General features: G+C 33.4%; 2 protein-coding genes across 2 annotated transcripts; one reads left to right on the top strand and one right to left on the bottom strand.

The window, feature by feature from the left end:
• Nucleotides 1-662: 662 nt before the first annotated feature.
• On the bottom strand, nt 663-6,613 carry qrfprb (pyroglutamylated RFamide peptide receptor b). The gene is made up of 6 exons (XM_028476832.1): nt 6,238-6,613; nt 3,064-3,222; nt 2,579-2,640; nt 2,108-2,343; nt 1,450-1,547; nt 663-1,359 (listed from the first exon to the last, which is right to left on the bottom strand). Exons 1-6 carry the CDS (start codon nt 6,611-6,613, stop codon nt 962-964), a joined length of 1,329 nt encoding a protein of 442 aa, XP_028332633.1. The 3' UTR covers nt 663-961.
• Nucleotides 6,614-15,305: 8,692 nt separating this feature from the next.
• tbata (thymus, brain and testes associated) lies at nt 15,306-19,569 on the top strand. The gene is made up of 8 exons (XM_028476831.1): nt 15,306-15,522; nt 15,746-15,901; nt 15,960-16,048; nt 16,700-16,846; nt 17,349-17,430; nt 18,968-19,097; nt 19,167-19,207; nt 19,511-19,569. The coding sequence occupies exons 1-8, from the start codon at nt 15,306-15,308 to the stop codon at nt 19,567-19,569; spliced, it is 921 nt and encodes a 306-aa protein (XP_028332632.1).
• The last annotated feature ends 540 nt before the right edge of the window (nt 19,570-20,109 follow it).

Here is a 20,109-nt window from a genome sequence, read left to right as displayed (position 1 = left end):
AAACTTGAATAAAGGAAACTTTATTGTAAATAATATGGAATCCAACTATTTTTCCATCTGTCGAGCTGATCAGTTTTTTTTATTACAGTGTATTTCAGGGACAGGATACGTTGCATCTGGTTGCACTAGATTGAAAGGGAATACATGAAAATAATATTCTGTCTGAATTCAATACTGAGGATCAACTCAACACATTGTCAAAGAGCCAAATAAAAGCCTTATTCCTGCATTTAAGCTGTCAAATCTTTAGAATAGTTTCACTCAATGCAACGATCGTTTCTATAATCATTTTTTTTTTTACACAAAACAGACGTTGCAAAACATTACAAAACAAACATACACAACATAGCGCACATCAAAATAAGCTTCTTTGTGAGAGTTTTTCTTCTTCCATTGGCTTTTCTATGGATTCCAAGAAACTTTCAGAATAAACTATGAACTTTAAAAACTTTCACATGGAGGATGGCAACATCTGCTTTATACGATATGTGTGTATTTCAGCTAAAAGACACAAACGTCATAAGTTCTATCCTAAAGTGACTAGATATTCATGCTGATGTGCAGGAATGCATTAAAGGAGAACTATTAATAATCATAAATTATGTTCCACAATGTCAACTTTCTCACAGTGCCACAGTACCTTGTTAAAATTCAATCCTGGCTGCTCATTAAAATCATCTCAGAGCTGTAGGTTTGATCTCAGACAAGCTGAAAGACGCCATAACTGTGTCGTAGAACGTTACCGAGTCTTTAATAGAAAGTTACGACTTCCTGCCTGTGTTTCCCAGTCACATTGATGCACATCATCCAGTGAACACACTCGTGCTGCTCCTGGCCCTACAGGGACACATGGCCTTGCTCGGTTTGTTGAGGCTGTGAACCACAAATGTGAGTCCTGAAATCACATGTGACACACTTAGATCTAATGTCAAAGATTAGATAAGACTCCAGTTGAAGCTTCTCATTTGATTTGAGAGGAGCTGCTTGCAGGCAGCACCGTCTGGATCGTAACGATTTTCTCTTCCATGGCGTCCATGGTGCTGTCTCCCTGAGATGAGCTTGAAGGTCCTTGTTCTCTTGAAGGCTGTGCCGAGTCATTGCCCTGGCCCTGCTTCAACAGATCTTCTCTGCTCTGGGGTATAATGAACTGCACGGACAGTCTGGGTGCCACGAGGACACCCACTTGGTGGTTGGGTCTTTGGAGGCATTGGGAGAAGGTGGAAACGCAGCTCTTCTTGAAGTTCTCATTCATGAAGGCGTAGACGATGGGGTTGTTGAAGCTGTTGAAGAAGCCGATGGCTTGCACGATGGCCATGATCATGTTGAGTGTGACGCTGTCGTATTTCTTCTCCAGGTCATCTGAAAAATGACAGAATGCCCAAAAACTTGTGTTTAAGCTTCTTAAAAGGTTCATATTTCTGCGTTTTTCATGTTCTTATCCAAACTCACAGTATTCGAAGAGCATGTGGACTGTATGGAACGGTGCCCAGCAAATGGTGAACAGCAGGACGATGGTGATCATCATCTTTACTGCTCTTTTCTTTTTACTGCAGAGGAATAAAACAGACAGTTTTAGTCTTAATTTATTCATTAGAATAGTATTCTGATCCATAAAGTGAATTGAATTACATTCCATTAAAATTAACAGTAACAATTCACTGGATTCTTTTATACATAAGGCTGACATTACGCTTCATTAGCATAAATAAGGTATAATGAAGGCTGTCATTAAGATTTTGTTTGTTAAATTATGACACCTTTGGAGCTATGTTGGCATTTTTTGGGTTACCTGCAGATATTTAGTGGGGGTAGGTAGGGTTGGGTACCTTATTCATGCTAATGACAGCGTAATGTCAAACTTTATGTATAAAACCAAATAAACTGTTACCAAATGAACTTTCCCACATCTAAAATAAAATTAAGTTATTTTTAATTAGATGTAGTTTCTGAGAGAAATGTGTTAATTTAGTCAATAAATGTCAAACCATTAGGTCATTTTCAATTTAAAATAAACAATTAAGTAAGTTTTCTTCTTTACTGAACCATTTCATGTGTAATAAAATTCTACTATTTGTTTGCTCAATGCAAACACAAATACAAAACCTACCTGGAGATCTTATTGATCTCTCTGTGATTCATGGTGTTGAGAACCGAAGCTTCTCCCACTCGTTTGCGGACCCACAGCTCGATGGCGATGCGTGTGTAGAGGAACATCATGGCCGTCAAAGGCAACAGGAAGAGAGCCACCATGATGAAGGTGGTGTACACCTGCCTGTGAGTGTGGGACCTCCAGTTCTCTAAACACGACACGTGGGAACGGTCGTACAGGAAGTCGTACTTCACCTGAGGAACAAAAGAAGAAAGTTGATAAAAGACACACACAAGAAACCTCTGCATTTATAATGATATTCTTATCCTGGAATACATTTAAATTAAGATGAGGGTAAATAAGGAAAGACGAAACAAAAATCATACACAAGTCGCAAACCAAAGCAGATACAGTAGCATTAATGCTCAAGGTTAGAAGTCGTGTTGGATTGCGTTTGTCTTTACAACACAATGAAGGAGATGCTCTCACCTCTACCTGTTGAACAAACAGCATTGGTGAACCCACGATGACAGAGGTGATCCATACGAGACCTGTGAGATGTACAAACCAATGTGTTTCATGGTAATAATCACAGTCTGGATAATTTAAAGAAAAAGCTTCTCAAATGATTTCTATGGACAGAGGAAGGATTCCCAGAGGTGTAAAAAACTGATATATATATATATATATATATATATAAGTACAAGTAAAAAGTAGCTCAATTAAATAGTACTCAAAGTATAAGTTACTAGTTACATCCCCCCATGTTTATAGTTGGTAATAAATCTTGGTACGGGTCCCTTACATACAGTAAACATCTCATGTAGAAACTTAAAAAGGAAGAAATGAAATCTGATTGGTCGTCTATGATGTGATGCATTTGATTGTTGTCTGGTCATTTCATTTTTTATAGTTTCATGTGTTACTTTCACCTGTGGTGCTTCCTAAAGCATGTTTTTCATGTTTCTCACTACCTAGCATTCTGAACGCTCTTGTCGATGAGTACTGGCGCCTCATTTTGAGCGGAAAGACGATGCCCTGGTAGCGCTCGATAGCGATGCAGGTCATGGTGAGGATGCCTGTTACTATAGCTGTCGTCTGGACGAAGGGGACAGTCTTGCAAACCAGAACACCTACAAAGAGAAAATACATTAGCATAAAAAAAAAGAGTAAATTACACATATCCATAAAAATTATAACAGTATTACCGTCATAGTGTGGTCTCATTTTACATACTACATACGATGAGTAATAAGTTACATGTAATCTGAGACAGTGAAGTACACTGTGCTACTTAGTGGATTCATTCACGGCACAATTTAATTGGATAAAATGCTTTTCTCAAGATCTAATATTGCTATGATACACTGTCAATTATGATCTAGATCCATGTTGTTCAGAGTTGTGTAAACCCTAATTAGGCACAGGCAGGTGGTTGTGTCCTTTCATTACGTCTCCTGGAGGTTTGTTCTTGGTAAAAATGACTTTTCCTTTTCATTTGTTCTCACAATCCTGTAAAAAGGTTTTGTTTGGTTAACTTTTAGTTAATAAAACACAAAATAAGTATATTTCTGTTCTATAACTTTCTTCCATTGAGCTGTTTGAGTTTCTCAAAGTATTCACTCAGCAGTTCTTGTTTTTATGAAAAGTCAGATCTAATTAACCTCCTCTGCCTTTGTCTATATTCAGAACTGCTGCATAATCAGGTTAAGCTTAGCTTAAGCCTCTTCTTTTCATTTAATCTCAGAGTCCATCTTTAAACTCTGAAAATGCAATTTTAGTGGAAGGTGTTATAGTATTTAGATGTCTAAGTACTGACCTTTATTATCATTATTATTATTATTATTATTATTCATAAACTCAGTCCATATTTTTTTAAATTAAATACACAAAACTTGGGAAATGAAGGATATGGGGCGCCAACTGTAACGTTACACACACTGTAAACCTAAACATTCAAAGTAATTAAATAGATTAAGTAGTTTATACTCAAAGTTATAGAAAAAGTTCTACTAACCTAATTATGTCAAGTTGGTGGAACATTTTTTTTTTTTTTTTTGAGTAACTTTACCTAATTCTTTTTGAGTGAATGGAGCTATATTTGTTTATAAGGAAGCATAACTTAAAAACACAACTTATAAGAATGTAGTAATTACCTGCTAAGATTGATAGTCCTGTTATTTCTGTTGTTTCAAATGGGGATTATTTAAAAAATCATGTAGCACTTTAATTTAACTTTTATCAAAAAGTAGCCGGTCATCCAACATTTTAAGTTCTGGAAAATTTTGACTTTTAAGTTAATCAATTTGAAAAAAAATTGAGGCAATCAATTGCCTCAATTTTTTGGAGTTCCGGTAACTTTTTCAGGTTTACAGTGGCATGCTAAAATAAACAGCAGCTTTTTGCCACATTTAGCAAGAAACCACGTTTAAAAAACCTTTGACCAGATTTACAGCAAATAACATTTAGATTTAGATTTAATGTTTATTATTTAACATTCAAATTTAAGCTTTACATTTAACATTTATATTTAATATTTAAAATTTAAATTTAACATTTAGATTTAAGCTATACATTTAACTTTTGGATTTAATATTTAACATTTAGATTTAGATTTCATATTAACATTTAGATTTAGATTTAATGTTTAGATTTAGATTTAAAATGTTGATTTAGATTTAGATTTCATATTTAACATTTAGATTAAGATTTAATATTTAGATTTAACATTGACATTATATTTTAATGAGAAAAAAAATTCACATTTTTAAACATGGTTTGTTTCTAAATGTGGCAAAGTTGCTCTTTTTTTAGCATGCGCAACTTTACAATCAGCCTCCAGCCATGGAGGACTATATTTTGACTAAAACTAAGTTGGATTTTTGTCAAAAGATGGAAACTAAATCCAAATGAACACAGCACATGCAGAAGATTTAAGTCTAGTCAAAAAAAATAAATATCTTTATTAAAATTATCCAGTGAGACAGTAAAGCAGCTCCTGAGAAATACCATGCAAAGAAAAACACAAAATAAATGTAGTATTGTTGTGGAAAAAGTACATAAATAGTATAACCAGGGTTCCCACACTTTATTCACAATGATTTTTCAAAACCTTTCCAAAATATTTTACCAAATTTCCATGACTTAGTTCTGAACCGTTAAGATCTATTTAAGCGTGCCTTTGCAGTGTTAACGTGACACAGGGAATGTACATTGTGTCCATCACTTACAGTATCATCAATGTACAATGATGCATGACACCCTTTAACACCCACTTTGCAATATTTTTTTAAATAACGATGCATCAGCTATTGACTATAACATTAAACAACAACATCACTGATGACGTGTCCAAGTATCACCGTGAGGTGTACAGTATATGAGTTCCAGCGCTACAATGTTTAATTATAAGATTTGACACTTTTATCCAAAGCGGACAGAGGTCTGCAACCTGCGGCTCTGGAGCCTCATGTGGCTCTTTGACTCGTTTGCAATGGCTCCCTATAGCTTTAAAAAAATATTGAAATAAAGAGTTAATGATTAATGACATTGACCAACTTCACCTCCTGCAACATCTACAGACCATAAAACCTTCAGTTTTAAATCCCTGGTAAGATATTAAATAAACTAAAAAACTATTCTGTAAGAAAATAAAGATTTGAATAGTGTGGGGGACAGATTAATTAAATATGATGTGTGGCAAGAAATTAACAATTTGCATGTGTTGACTGATATGATCATGTGTTGTCAAATTGAAGTTATTTTTTGTTGCCCTTCAAATATATATCAACTTGAAAAAAAATAATCTACATTGTTCAATATAACTGGAACTGTATAGAATCTTTTTACACTGTATTTTTGTTTTATTTTTTTCATTTAGAAGATATTCTTTTGGGCTCCAGAAGAACTTTAATCCTGATTGAGAGTAAAGCTTGTGTTGGGGTTAAATGACTTAACGTCCCATAGTAATAGGGAAGGTTGGATTTTAAACATTAAAATAATAAAACAGTTAAATTATTCCATGACTTTTAAAAACTGGAAAATCGTTTTTTGTTTTTCAAATTCCATAACTTTTCCATGAATGTCATGACCATGGAGACCCTGAATAATAACAGAGACTCGTTTAGTGCACGTGTTTGACTCCTTACCTCCAAACCACTCTGAGGAGATGTTCTGCAGCAAAGTGAAAGGGATGCAGAAGAAGGTGATGAGCAGGTCACTGACGGCCAGAGAACAGATGAAGATGTCCGTGGCTGTCTGCATCGCCCTCTTCTTCACTATGATGTAAATGACCAACGTGTTCCCGCTCAGAGCCAGGATGAAGATGAGCACATAGAGGACCATGAAGGTGCTTTTAGCGCTGGAAGGTAACTGTGGGACGTAAACCAGAGGGTCCAGATTAAAAGTGTTGATAAAGTCCTGTCGGCTGAGGTTGTAGTAGCGGAGGGTCCTCTGCAGACCCTCAGGAGTGATCTCTGTGGAAGCTGCTGCTGCTGCTGCTGCTGCTGCTGCTGCTGCTGCCATCCCACTGACTGAGTGCGTGTGTGTGTGTGTGAGTGTGCGTGAGGAGGAGAAAGTGACAGGATAGAGAGAACGAAGAGCCTCTTAAATTTACAGGTGCACGTGGAAGCTGCGCTCAACCTGTCTGCGCATCCTGCAGGTGTCGCTGCAGCTGATGATGATGATGATGATGATGATGATGATGATGATGATGATGATGATGATGATGATGATGATGATGCGCTGGACGCAACTGATCACAAAGCCACAGCCAGAAATGATCCAACAGGCAATTAAATGTGTTTTATTAAAAAGAGTGACAGAAAACATTAAACAGAGCTTAAAACATTAATAAAAAATTTTTTAAACAGTTTTAAATCAACAATATTAACATAAAATCAACAATAAAATAATTTAAAAAATCTCTGGTAACACTTCACTTGGAGCTGTCATTAGCATTAATAAAGCGTCATGAAGGCTGTCATTAAGTCTACTTCGATATATTAGGACATGTTTCGCTAAATTATGACACCTTTGGAGCTATGTTGGCATTTTTTGGGTTAGGTGGACTGTAGGGTTAGGGGTTAGGGTTGGAGTTTAACTTGGTAATTTAACAAAAAAAAAGAACAAAAAACAAACCAGTAAAATAAAAAATAAATAAATAATAATAATAATAATAATAATAATAATAATAATTAATAATAATTAATAATAATAATAATAATAATAATAATAATAATAATAATAATAATAAATTAAAAGGATAAAGGTAGTCTAGTTTAAGTGTGCACATCATTTTTAAACTAGTTTTTAGGGTCTTATGATGGCCTTATCTGAGAAAGAAAAATCCAAACTTTTTTCCATTTTTATGCCTTACTGTTTAAAAGGCTCTGAAAATGTGGATGTTTCTCATTTTTCATGCTTTACTGGATTTTATCCCCAGTTTAAGTGTGCTCATCTTATTTGACTTAGTTTTTAGGGTATCATGGTAGCCTTTTCTCAACAAAAATAAATAAAAAAAATCTCCAATTTTTTTCCATTTTTATGCCTTACCTCCAGTTTGGGGTGTTATTCAAAATTTCAGATTATTCATGTCATACTGCATTTTAACCCCAGTTTAAGTGTGCTCATCATATTTGAACTAATTTTTAAGGTCTCATTGTACCCCTTTCAAAAAAAAAAAAAAAAATAGAAAATTTTGCAATTTTATGCCTTACTATAGCCTTACCTCCAATTTGGGGTGTTATTCAAAATATCTCATTTTTCATGTCATACTGCTTTTTAAGCCCAGTTTAAGTGTGCTCATAATATTTGAACTCATTTTTAGGGTCTTCTTGTAGCCTTTTCCAAAAAAAAAAAAAAAAAAAAAATAATTAGAAAATTTTGCAATTTTATGCCTTACTATAGCCTTACCTCCAATTTGGAGTGTTATTCAAAATTTCAAATTTTTCATGTCATACTAAATTTTAACCCCAGTTTAAGTGTGCTCGTCATATCTGAAATAAAATGTAGGGTCTTATTGTATCCTTTTCCAAAAAAAAAAAAAAAAAAAAAATAGAAAATTTTGCAATTTTATGCCTTACTATAGCCTTACCTCCAATTTGGGGTGTTATTCAAAATATCTAATTTTTCACGTCATACTGCTTTTTAACCCCAGTTTAAGTGTGGTCATCATATTTGAACTCATTTTTAGGGTCTTCTTGTAGCCTTTTCCAAAAAAAAAAAAATGAAAATTTTGCAATTTTATGCCTTACTATATCCTTACCTCCAATTTGGGGTGTTATTCAAAATATCTAATTTTTCATGTCATACTGCTTTTTAAGCCCAGTTTAAGTGTGCTCATCATATTTGAACTCATTTTTAGGGTCTTCTTGTTGCCTTTTCCAAAAAAAAAAAAAATAGAAAATGTTCCAATTTTATGCCTTACTATATTTCCTTACCTCCAATTTGGGGTGTTATTCAAAATTTCAAATTTTTCATGTGATACTAAATTTTAACCCCAGTTTAAGTGTGCTCATCATATCTGAACTAAAATTTAGGGTCTTCTTGTAGCATTTTCCCAAAAAAAAAAAAAAAAAAAAAACATCAAAAGATTTTGCATTTTTATGCCTTACTATAGCCTTACCTCCAATTTGGGGTGTTATTCAAAATTTCAAATTATTCATGTCATACTAAATTTTAATCCCAGTTTAAGTGTGCTCATCATATTTGAACTAATTTTTAGGGTCTTATTGTAACCTTTTCCCAAAAAAAAAAAAAAAAAAAAAAAAAAAAAAAAAAAAAAAATTTGCATTTTTATGCCTTACTATAGCCTTACCTCCAATTTGGGGTGTTATTCAAAATATCTAATTTTTCATGTCATACTGCTTTTTAAGCCCAGTTTAAGTGTGCTCATCATATTTGAACTCATTTTTAGGGTCTTCTTGTTGCCTTTTCCAAAAAAAAAAAAATAGAAAATTTTGCAATTTTATGCCTTACTATAGCCTTACCTCCAATTTGGGGTGTTATTCAAAATATCTAATTTTTCATGTCATACTGCTTTTTAAGCCCAGTTTAAGTGTGCTCATCATATTTGAACTCATTTTTAGGGTCTTCTTGTAGCCTTTTCCAAAAAAAAAAAAAAAAAAAAAAAAAAAAAAAATTTTGCAATTTTATGCCTTACTATAGCCTTACCTCCAATTTGAGGTGTTATTCAAAATTTCAAATTTTTCATGTGATACTAAATTTTAACCCCAGTTTAAGTGTGCTCATCATATCTGAACTAAAATTTAGGGTCTTCTTGTAGCATTTTCCCAAAAAAAAAAAAAAAAAAAAAAAACAGAAAATTTTGCAATTTTATGCCTTACTATAGCCTTACCTCCAATTTGGGGTGTTATTCAAAATATCTCATTTTTCACGTCATACTGCTTTTTAACCCCAGTTTAAGTGTGGTCATCATATTTGAACTCATTTTTAGGGTCTTATTGTAGCATTTTCCAAAAAAAAAAAAAAAAAAAATGAAAATTTTGCAATTTTATGCCTTACTATAGCCTTACCTCCAATTTGGGGTGTTATTCAAAATATCTCATTTTTCATGTCATACTGCTTTTTAAGCCCAGTTTAAGTGTGCTCATCATATTTGAACTAATTTTTAGGGTCTTCTTGTAGCCTTTTCCAAAAAAAAAAAAAAAAAAAAAAATAGAAAATTTTGCAATTTTATGCCTTACTATAGCCTTACCTCCAATTTGGGGTGTTATTCAAAATATCTAATTTTTCATGTCATACTGCTTTTTAAGCCCAGTTTAAGTGTGCTCATCATATTTGAACTCATTTTTAGGGTCTTCTTGTAGCCTTTTCCAAAAAAAAAAAAAAAAAAAAAAAACAGAAAATTTTGCAATTTTATGCCTTACTATAGCCTTACCTCCAATTTGGGGTGTTATTCAAAATTTCAAATTTTTCATGTGATACTAAATTTTAACCCCAGTTTAAGTGTGCTCATCATATCTGAACTAAAATTTAGGGTCTTCTTGTAGCCTTTTCCCAAAAAAAAAAAAAAAAAAAAAAACATCAAAAGATTTTGCATTTTTATGCCTTACTATAGCCTTACCTCCAATTTGGGGTGTTATTCAAAATTTCAAATTATTCATGTCATACTAAATTTTAACCCCAGTTTAAGTGTGCTCATCATATTTGAACTCATTTTTAGGGTCTTCTTGTAGCCTTTTCCAAAAAAAAAAAAAAAAAAAAAAAAAAAAAAAAAACGTCAAAAGATTTTGCAATTTTATGCCTTACTATAGCCTTACCTCCAATTTGGGGTGTTATTCAAAATATCTCATTTTTCATGTCATACTGCTTTTTAAGCCCAGTTTAAGTGTGCTCATCATATTTGAACTCATTTTTAGGGTCTTCTTGTAGCCTTTTCCAAAAAAAAAAAAAAAAAAAAAAAAAAAAAACGTCAAAAGATTTTGCAATTTTATGCCTTACTATAGCCTTACCTCCAATTTGGGGTGTTATTCAAAATATCTCATTTTTCACGTCATACTGCTTTTTAACCCCAGTTTAAGTGTGGTCATCATATTTGAACTCATTTTTAGGGTCTTATTGTAGCATTTTCCAAAAAAAAAAAAAAAAAAAATGAAAATTTTGCAATTTTATGCCTTACTATAGCCTTACCTCCAATTTGGGGTGTTATTCAAAATATCTCATTTTTCATGTCATACTGCTTTTTAAGCCCAGTTTAAGTGTGCTCATCATATTTGAACTCATTTTTAGGGTCTTCTTGTAGCCTTTTCCAAAAAAAAAAAAAAAAAAAAAAAAAAAAAAATAGAAAATTTTGCAATTTTATGCCTTACTATAGCCTTACCTCCATTTTGGGGTGTTATTCAAAATTTCAAATTTTTCATGTCATACTAAATTTTAACCCCAGTTTAAGTGTGCTCATCATATCTGAACTAAAATTTAGGGTCTTATTGTAGCATTTTCCCAAAAAAAAAAAAAAAAAAAAAAAAAAAAATCATCAAAAGATTTTGCATTTTTATGCCTTACTATAGCCTTACCTCCAATTTGGGGTGTTATTCAAAATTTCAAATTATTCATGTCATACTGCATTTTAACCCCAGTTTAAGTGTGCTCATCATATTTGAACTAATTTTTAAGGTCTCATTGTACCCCTTTCAAAAAAAAAAAAAAAAATAGAAAATTTTGCAATTTTATGCCTTACTATAGCCTTACCTCCAATTTGGGGTGTTATTCAAAATATCTCATTTTTCATGTCATACTGCTTTTTAAGCCCAGTTTACATGTGCTCATCATATTTGAACTCATTTTTAGGGTCTTCTTGTAGCCTTTTCCAAAAAAAAAAAAAAAAAAATAGAAATTTTGCTTTTTTATGCCTTACTATAGCCTTACCTCCAATTTGGGGTGTTATTCAAAATATCTATTTTTTCATGTCATACTGCTTTTTAAGCCCAGTTTAAGTGTGCTCATCATATTTGAACTCATTTTTAGGGTCTTCTTGTAGCCTTTTCCAAAAAAAAAAAAAAAAAAAAAAAATAGAAAATTTTACAATTTTATGTCTTACTATAGCCTTACCTCCAATTTGGGGTGTTATTCAAAATTTCAAATTTTTCATGTCATACTAAATTTTAACCCCAGTTTAAGTGTGCTCATCATATCTGAACTAAAATTTAGGGTCTTATTGTAGCCTTTTCCAAAAAAAAAAAAAAAAAAAAAAAAAAAAAAAACATCAAAAGATTTTGCATTTTTATGCCTTACTATACACCCCAATTTGGGGTGATATTCAAAATATCTCATTTTTCATGTCATACTGCTTTTTAACCCCAGTTTAACTGTGCTCATCATATTTGAACTAAAATTTAGGGTCTTATTGTAGCCTTTTCCCAAAAAAAAAAAAAAAAACATCAAAAGATTTTGCATTTTTATGCCTTACTATAGCCTTACCTCCTTTTAATTCAGTTTAAGCATGCTCATCATATTTGAATTCGTTTTTAGGGTCTTATGATAGCCATACCTGAGGAAAAAAAAAAAGTAAACTCAGGTTTTTTTTTTTCATTTTTATATCGTAATACAGCCTTACCTCTAAAATTGAGTGTTTTTCACTCCCTTTTTTTCTAATTGGCACATGAAGGAATTGAACCCTGCTTGCTTGTGGACACTAACCCAATGTCCTATTGTATCACAGACTTATCCACTACACCATTAGTTCACACACCTCCACCAATGCTCATGGCATATTTGACTTGTTTTTTAGGGTATCTGTGTTATAAAATGTAAGTGACCTATAGCTTTGACATATGATGTTTCTGATGGAGGATTAAGATTTGAACCCCTGATCTGCTGTTCCAGAGTCACAGCATCACACACTACGCTAAAGCTCCTCTCGCTGAGAATGCTTCTTGTAGCATAATTTGATGTTTAAATTAGAGAATGAAACTGTAAAACTGGTTCTAAAAATTTGTTGTTGAGTGAGACATCAGTGTTTGAACCCCAGTCCTTCCTGATGAACATGTGATTATTAGAGGTACTGTTTATCCACCTCACTATGTGATTATACTACAAGCCCATGACTCATGGGGTATTTGACTTTCACATTTGTGGATATTAGTTAAAAGGTTAGCATTGAACACGCTGAGTATTGAACCCATGTTTAGTCAGCTAAAGGAGCAGTTCTTAATGTGTGAGCTAAACTCTGATACACTGGTTGGAGTCTAAGTTTAGAAAAAGCAGCTAAATCAGCGTTCACGCGTTTATTTCGAAAAGAAAATTTGGCATTTTTATGCCTTACTATCGCCTTACCTCCAATTTTGGGTGTTTTTCGAAATTTCTCATTTTTCATGTCATACTGCATTTTAACCCCAGTTTAAGTGTGCTCATCATATTTTAACTAATGTTTAGGGTTTTATGGTAGCCTTATCTAAAAAAAAAAAAAAAGTCAAAAATTTGACATTTTTATGCCTTACTATCGCCTTACCTCCATTTTTGGGTGTTTTTCAAAATATTTAATTTTTCATGTCATACTGCATTTTAATCCCAGTTTAAATGTGCTCATCATATTTGAATTCGTTTTTTGGGTCTTATGATAGCCTTACCTGAGGAAAAAAAAAAAAATTAATCTCAGATTTTTTTTCCCCAATTTTATGCCTTACTATAGCCTTATTTCCATTTTTGAGTGTTTTTCAAAATGTCTCATTTTGCATGTCATGCTGCATCTTAATTCCAGTTTAAGTGTGTGCTCATCATATTTGAACTAAAATATAGGGTCTTATTGTCGCCTTTTCCAAAAAAAGAAAAAAAAAAAAAAAATCAAAAGATTTTGCATTTTTATGCCTTACTATAGCCTTACCTCCAATTTGGGGTGATATTCAAAATTTCAAATTATTCATGTTATACTGCATTTTAATCCCAGTTTAAGTGTGCTCATCATATTTGAACTAATTTTTAGGGTCTCATTGTAGCCCTTTCAAAAAAAAAAAAGAAAATTTTGCAATTTTATGCCTTACTATAGCCTTACCTCCAATTTGGGGTGTTATTCAAAATATCTCATTTTTCATGTCATACTGCTTTTTAACCCCAGTTTAAGTGTGCTCATAATATTTGAACTCATTTTTAGGGTCTTATTTTTTTCCAAAAAAAAAAAAAAAAAAAAAAAAAAAATCAAAAGATTTTGAATTTTTTGCCTTACCTCCAATTTGGGGTGTTATTCAAAATTCATACTGCATTTTAACCCCAGTTTAAGTGTGCTGACATCTTTAATCTTACTTACCTAAATTGAAGTTTTGTGCAGAAGTTACCAATATTGTCTTTCTATAAAGCTCTATAAATCCCTGTGCTGCACATGTATCAGGAGGACAACAGGCTGTGGAAGGGTTTCATCTAGGGGAACATTGTAACTTGCAATCATTCTGCTGATTATTTATCTTACTGCGAGTGAAATTGGGGAAAAATAAGAAGCCTTTCTCCCAGACATCATCTTCAAATGATGCAATATCACCAACACTGTAGCTTGTGATTATCTCAATGCCACAGATGTTTATTTCATCCTCGGTGCCGCCAATAAATCAAGGTTGTCCTTTTCAGAGAGCTGTGCAAATTTCAGATTCTCATTTTGGGGAAAAAGCACTCATTAATATTGTGATGTAAAGTGTGTGTGTAAGTTTATTTTATTTTTTATAAGGACAGTGCATTTTGACACAACAGCTGAACTGTAGAATCAACCAGAGTTAGACAAAAGGCTAGTTTTCATCTGTAGTCCGAGGCCAGATGTACAATAGGCACCCTGGAAATAGGTAAAACTAGTTGATTATCACAATAAACATTACACTACATTTGCTGCATCAGCAGGAATAAGACACCAAAACAAACAAGCAAAAAAGAGTTCATGTGCGACAGAGCTAAAGTGGGAATGCAAATGGAGGCAACAGGACATAAGGCACACGCAGCAGTTCATGAAACAACTAGAATCAGTATTAAAATACATAGTCAATAACATTAGTCACTTATAATACAAGGCTTAAAAAGGAGAGTGAACATTCAAATTAAATACATAGGAGTTAAATTGAAAATGTCCATATATTTTACTTTATATCTATAAATATAATTTAGAAAATAGCTACATTTAGGTGAATTAACAATTGATTTGACTAGGAATGAATACAAATACAAATACTTTTTTCTTATTTATTTTGAAGATGAAGAAACTTAGAGTTTCTTTATGCATTTTTTATTTTTCACTTTTTTTTAAACCCCTCAGGAAACAACGTCCCATTGTTTTCATGTGTAGTCTCTAAGCAACGAAAAGCAACACAGAGCACTTCATACCAAAGGGTTACAGCTGAAGCGTGCTTTTAAAGGTAAGTACCAGTAGTTATTTGTAATGATTTAATTGTTTTTTCTACTCAATTTATTGTATTTTATGTGAGACCAAAAATACGTCATAAAAGCCTAAACCATTCATAGCAAAGGAGGTCAAATGTAATATTTTTTTCATCTTTTAGAAGTTTTTTTTTTTTTTTTTTTGCTCTGCAACATACAAGACAATAGACAGGAACAACCCGACAGCGTACAACAGTATTTACAATTTATTACAGTACAGTAAACTGTTTCTCTCTCTCTCTCTGTGTGTGTGTGTGTGTTGTTACAGCTTAAAAACAACTTTCAAACAACAACAAATTTCTGTCACATCTAGAGGTTAAAAAACCTATTTTTTCCAGGTAAAAACATGTCGAGCTGTCACTTTGAAGCAGCGACAGCAAACAGTCCCAGTGTCAGAGGAACAACGGGTGCTGAAAGGAGCCTCTGTGGGACCAGTCCGGTGCCGCTCACCGCAGATTTCACTACAATGATGTCGAAAAGCTGTCCACGCTTTGGTTCCCTGAGTCACCATTCGTTCTTTTCCCGCCACAACCCTCACCCCAACAGGGTGAGACACATCCAGGGTGAGTCTGCAACTCAGGTGATAATAGTGCATAATTAACATTAAAAGTTGCTTGAAAAATCTCTATTAAAGATGAAGTGTAACTTTGCAGTGACTGGAAATTATTTTTTTGTAGTAGTGTTAATTTTTTAAGCATTGAAAATTGAAAGCCAACGTACAGTATGTTCCAGGTTTTAGTCTCTGGATCTTTATTGGAACAATTTGGTGAATATGTTTCACCACAGGTCTCAATGGAAGGCCAATATGTTCAGTGAGAGACGACTGGTTTGTTACCTCGTCATTATTTCCTCATCCACTTCTTAAGAGTCACGTCTTCAGAACAGCAGCTCAACCTGTTGCACTACCACAGGCCCAAACCCTTTCTGGAGGAAACAAATCTGGTAAGGTTATAGATGTACATTCTAAATACATGTACTTCATGTAAACTGTTTCTCTCAGCACTGTTTTCAGAAGCGTGGAGGGATGAACTCAAAGAACTCGCTGCAAAAGTCAGTTTAACTTCTCAGGAGAAAAAGGCCAAGAAAGTGGTACGTGCACGAGAAACTGTATACTGTAATCTGATAGCATAATTATAGTTTGTATCTCTACTACAGGCGTTCTCAACATTGGGGTCAGGACCTCATTTGAGGTTGTGAGACCTTTTCTAGATATTTTCTCCATTTTCAAGACATTTTCAGCACTTATAAAAACTTTCCATCACTTTTCCACCTAATGTCACATTTGTTAACCCATTGTTGTCACTTTTCATGATTATTTTTGCCAATTTAACCACATTCACGATGCATCATGTCCATTATTTGCCAGTTTAAACTAATTGTTCCTACTTTTTAAATTACATCCACCCCCATTTCACCTCCTTTTCTACCATTTTTGGTCATTTTGAACCATTTTATTAGTGATTAAAAGCAGGATTTCCATCTTTAAGATGACTATAATAATAATAATAAACATCCTGGATAACAGTGGATATTATTCAGATGAATAAATAAATGTGGTTATCACAGATTCATAGAATAATGGACCATCATTTTACTGACTTTATGGATGGACCCCAAATCTCTCCCCTTTATTCCCCCTTATAGATGATTTTTAGGTATTCTTCAGTCTCTTGCATTTTATTTTGAAGGGTGGGCTGAATAGGTTTAGAATCACTAATGGTTCCTATCTTTGGGTTCCAGGAACCATTGCAGGCTCCATGGGTGCGTTCAAAAACTCAATCTTCACCTGGAACTGGAAGAATAATCCCTCCACACACCAAGTCTTCATGGCGGAGATCAAACCAGCAACGGAAACATCCCCTACTTTTCCAGGATCAAGAGCTGATGGTGAAATATTATTTAACTGTTCATTCATTTGTTCATTTACAGTTACAACAATATAGACTCTGGTAAAAGTAAAAGTATTGAAGTTGCTCCCTTACTTGCGTAAAAGTAAAAAGTAAAGGCTACTAAATGTACTTTAGTAAAAAATTAAAACAAACGTCTTTTCAGTAATAAAACAGGGTTTTAAACCAGTGAATTCCATATCCTTCTTCTTTTTTTTGTTAGAACTTGTAGAAAACTGGTACACAGAAATAAATTAAATCTCTTACCTTTGAACGTCTTTTTTTTTTAGCAGACATTATAAAAAACATTTGAAAATAAAATGTGTCAAGAAAAAAAAAAAAATCAATTTTTAAGAACTTTAAAATATAAAACTAAGGAAGGTGCTTAACAGAAAGAAAGCTCAAACTACCAATGGAACAGTTCATCTATCACACATTATTTCATTTATATCTGTCTATACTTCAAGTGTTTCAAAACATTTAAATAAGACTTTTTTCCTCAGGTTTTTGAGTTACTTTGTCAGATTCTGCAGACGGACTCACTTTCCTCGGTGCAGCAGTGGCTTTTGCTCGCAGGCCAGAGAGGTAAAGTTTATTCTACACAGATTCAATTATTAAATTATATTCATCATTAGATCTCAGTTATTACAACTAATAACCAATGTTAGCTCTAATATTTGAGTATGTCTTTAAGTATTAATATTCTGATATAATACTCTTGTTGTTGTGTTACAATAGGTGTAAAGAGTACAAGTAAAAGTTACTACCAGTAGTTACTTTCACCCCCCACCATTTATTCTTGGTAATAAATCGTGTCACGGTTCCCTTGGATACAGTAAACATCTTGTATAAAATTAAAAAGGCATCTGTACAAAATAAAAGGTGTGTCAAAATGTACAATTCTTTTTTAAATTAAATAATACCAATAAATTTAATTCAAAATAAAAATAAATTCTCAGGCTCTAAGTATAGATACATTTATTAATTATGAAACTAAGAAAATAACGATGTTCAATGGTGTTTTGGCGCCATGCATTACGTTTAATTTGATTGGTTGGTTATGATGTGATGCATTTGATTGTTCTCTAGTTTAACAATGTCTGTTGATCATTTTAAAACAAAAAATAATAATAATTTACTCAGTAATGGTTGGGTGTAGAAATGTAACTAATTACTTTACTTCTTTTAAAACCTACTTAAGTAATATTACTGATTTAGAAATATACTCAAAAAAAGTACAAGTACCCAGCTACTTGATTACAGTAATGTGAGTACTTGTACTCGTTTGTCTTTTGTTTTGCAGGTATTTTAAGTGATAGTTGCTTTTTTATTTTCTAAATAAACTTTATTTCATAGGTTAGATTTGTACATAGCATGTTTGTTAGCAGAAGTAATAATAAAATTGATCATATCTTCGCACATACAATAAGCTCTCAGAAATAATAGCGTTTTAATGCTGCAGGTTATTATTGGCTAGCGTTTTCCAGGTGTTAGTAAACAAATCTTTACAAAAGGAACAACATTAGCATCAGATGTATTTTTTCTCCACATTCCGTGTCTATGTGGGAGGAGTCTGCTGTTATTTCACCTCACTGCACTTAGTGAACCAAGACGAAGCTCATTTATGTGCAGGCTGTAATCTTACGCTGTGATTGGCTCGTCTGACACGAAGTCATTTGGAGTCAGATATTGGAAAGGTTATCCACACTCATCTTTTCTTACGCACGTCACTCTGTGCTCCTATAAATTCGATGCTTAATCCACACTTGAAGCTAACATGGATGAGTAGATCTGAATTGGAGGAATTCTGCTGCACTTTGTGTGCGTTCATCAGTATTCAACATGTGAACATCACACCAGAGAGTAATTTAAAGAGCTGTCAGCACAGCGTGATGATTGATCAATTTTAGCTTCTTATATAATATTAAAATATTGCTTATATGTAAATGTCCCCATTTCATATATCACATGTAATGTCGACTGAACGGATCATTTCCTGATGTACTCTGACAAAAGGCTGTCAATCAATTCATTCTGTCAACAATAGTTTACATTTTTTACTTTAACATTTGAATATGTGGGAATAAACTCTGTATCTACCTTCATTCCTGTGATTTGACAGAAAAGGATGTGGTGATGGGGATGATCAGTCAGGCTATGGATAGCATTGATCTGTCAGGTCGTCCATGTGCATCCTCTCCTGCATTCATTCCATCCTCTGATCAGCCATGGAGGAAATCAAGAAAGACTAGGTCAGACTGTACAAAATCAATGCTTCCTGTGCTGATGAATTAATAGGAATATTATTTGTTTCCCTGTAGCTCACATCACGTAGATCAACCATTGGGCGTTCTCAAACCAGGTAACGCAATTCCACATTACTTGATTTATGCATTGTTCGATTTATTTCAATAAGGGTACATCCAACTAGCTTCATAATTTGTGTATTGTCCTTGTCTATCCATCCATCCATCCATCCATCCATCCATCTATCCATCCATCCATCCATCCATCCATCTATCCATCCATCCATCCATCCATCCATCCATCCTAAACAGGAATGTATTGAAGTCCTTCTAAAACAAATGGGTTCAAAAAAAGTAATTTTGCGACTTCTTCTTTCTTCCTGTGTTAAAAGTGTTTCTGACTCAATTTTTCTTCCCAGAAATGATCGGTAATGCTGAGGTCCTTGAGGTCCACACAAGAACTCCTCTCGAAGATTAAGTCACATACATTAAGAAAGCAACGGTCTTTCACTGTGTAGAATAGATGATTGAACTTCCTCCTTTATTCCTTTACAGTTGTATAGATATAATAGAGACTTTAATGGCTTATAGTGCTGAAGTGTGTTGTTTTTTTCTGCTGTGTACGATGAAATAAAGTAATTTAAAAATCATTTATTTTTTCTTCTTCTATCTTTAAAGCTATTCAGCATTTTTGTTTGTTTTCAAGAATTGTGTTTTATTTAATTTTAAAAAAAAATGAAAAGCATTTTTCACCAATGGTGTTTAGACTAAAGCATTTCATGGACTCATCACTCAGGGATTTTCACTTCTTTTCCTGATGGTGTGGCTGCGGTTGGAGGTTCAGCAGGTGAAGTTCAGCTTTCACGTCATGAATCCTTCTCACAAGGACACCTGTGGATGATAAGAGGCAGCTGTGCTCTCCCTTTCTCTATCCCAGGCATTCCTATAAAAAAAGCTCTCACACACACACACACACACGCACACGCACACGCACGCACACGCACGCACACGCACGCAC

The sequence above is a fragment of the Gouania willdenowi genome, chromosome 19 (assembly GCF_900634775.1).
Source record: "Gouania willdenowi chromosome 19, fGouWil2.1, whole genome shotgun sequence".
Lineage (NCBI taxonomy): Eukaryota > Metazoa > Chordata > Actinopteri > Blenniiformes > Gobiesocidae > Gouania > Gouania willdenowi.
The sequence above is the reverse complement of the archived record's forward strand: the minus strand, read 5'-3'. Positions and strand labels throughout refer to the sequence as shown.

Bases quoted from the DNA above. Each gene is read 5' to 3' on its own strand.
- qrfprb (XM_028476832.1), bottom strand. From the start codon at position 6,613: ATGGCAGCAGCAGCAGCAGCAGCAGCAGCAGCAGCAGCAGCTTCCACA. The intron at 2,344-2,578 runs GTGAGAGCATCT...TTTGTTCCTCAG, and splicing joins TGTTTGTTCAACAGGTAGAG to GTGAAGTACGACTTCCTGTA. The intron at 1,360-1,449 runs GTGAGTTTGGAT...GTCATTTTTCAG, and splicing joins CCACATGCTCTTCGAATACT to ATGACCTGGAGAAGAAATAC.
- tbata (XM_028476831.1), top strand. From the start codon at position 15,306: ATGTCGAGCTGTCACTTTGAAGCAGCGACAGCAAACAGTCCCAGTGTC. The intron at 16,847-17,348 runs GTGAAATATTAT...TTTTTTCCTCAG, and splicing joins TCCAGGATCAAGAGCTGATG to GTTTTTGAGTTACTTTGTCA. The intron at 17,431-18,967 runs GTAAAGTTTATT...GTGATTTGACAG, and splicing joins TTTGCTCGCAGGCCAGAGAG to AAAAGGATGTGGTGATGGGG.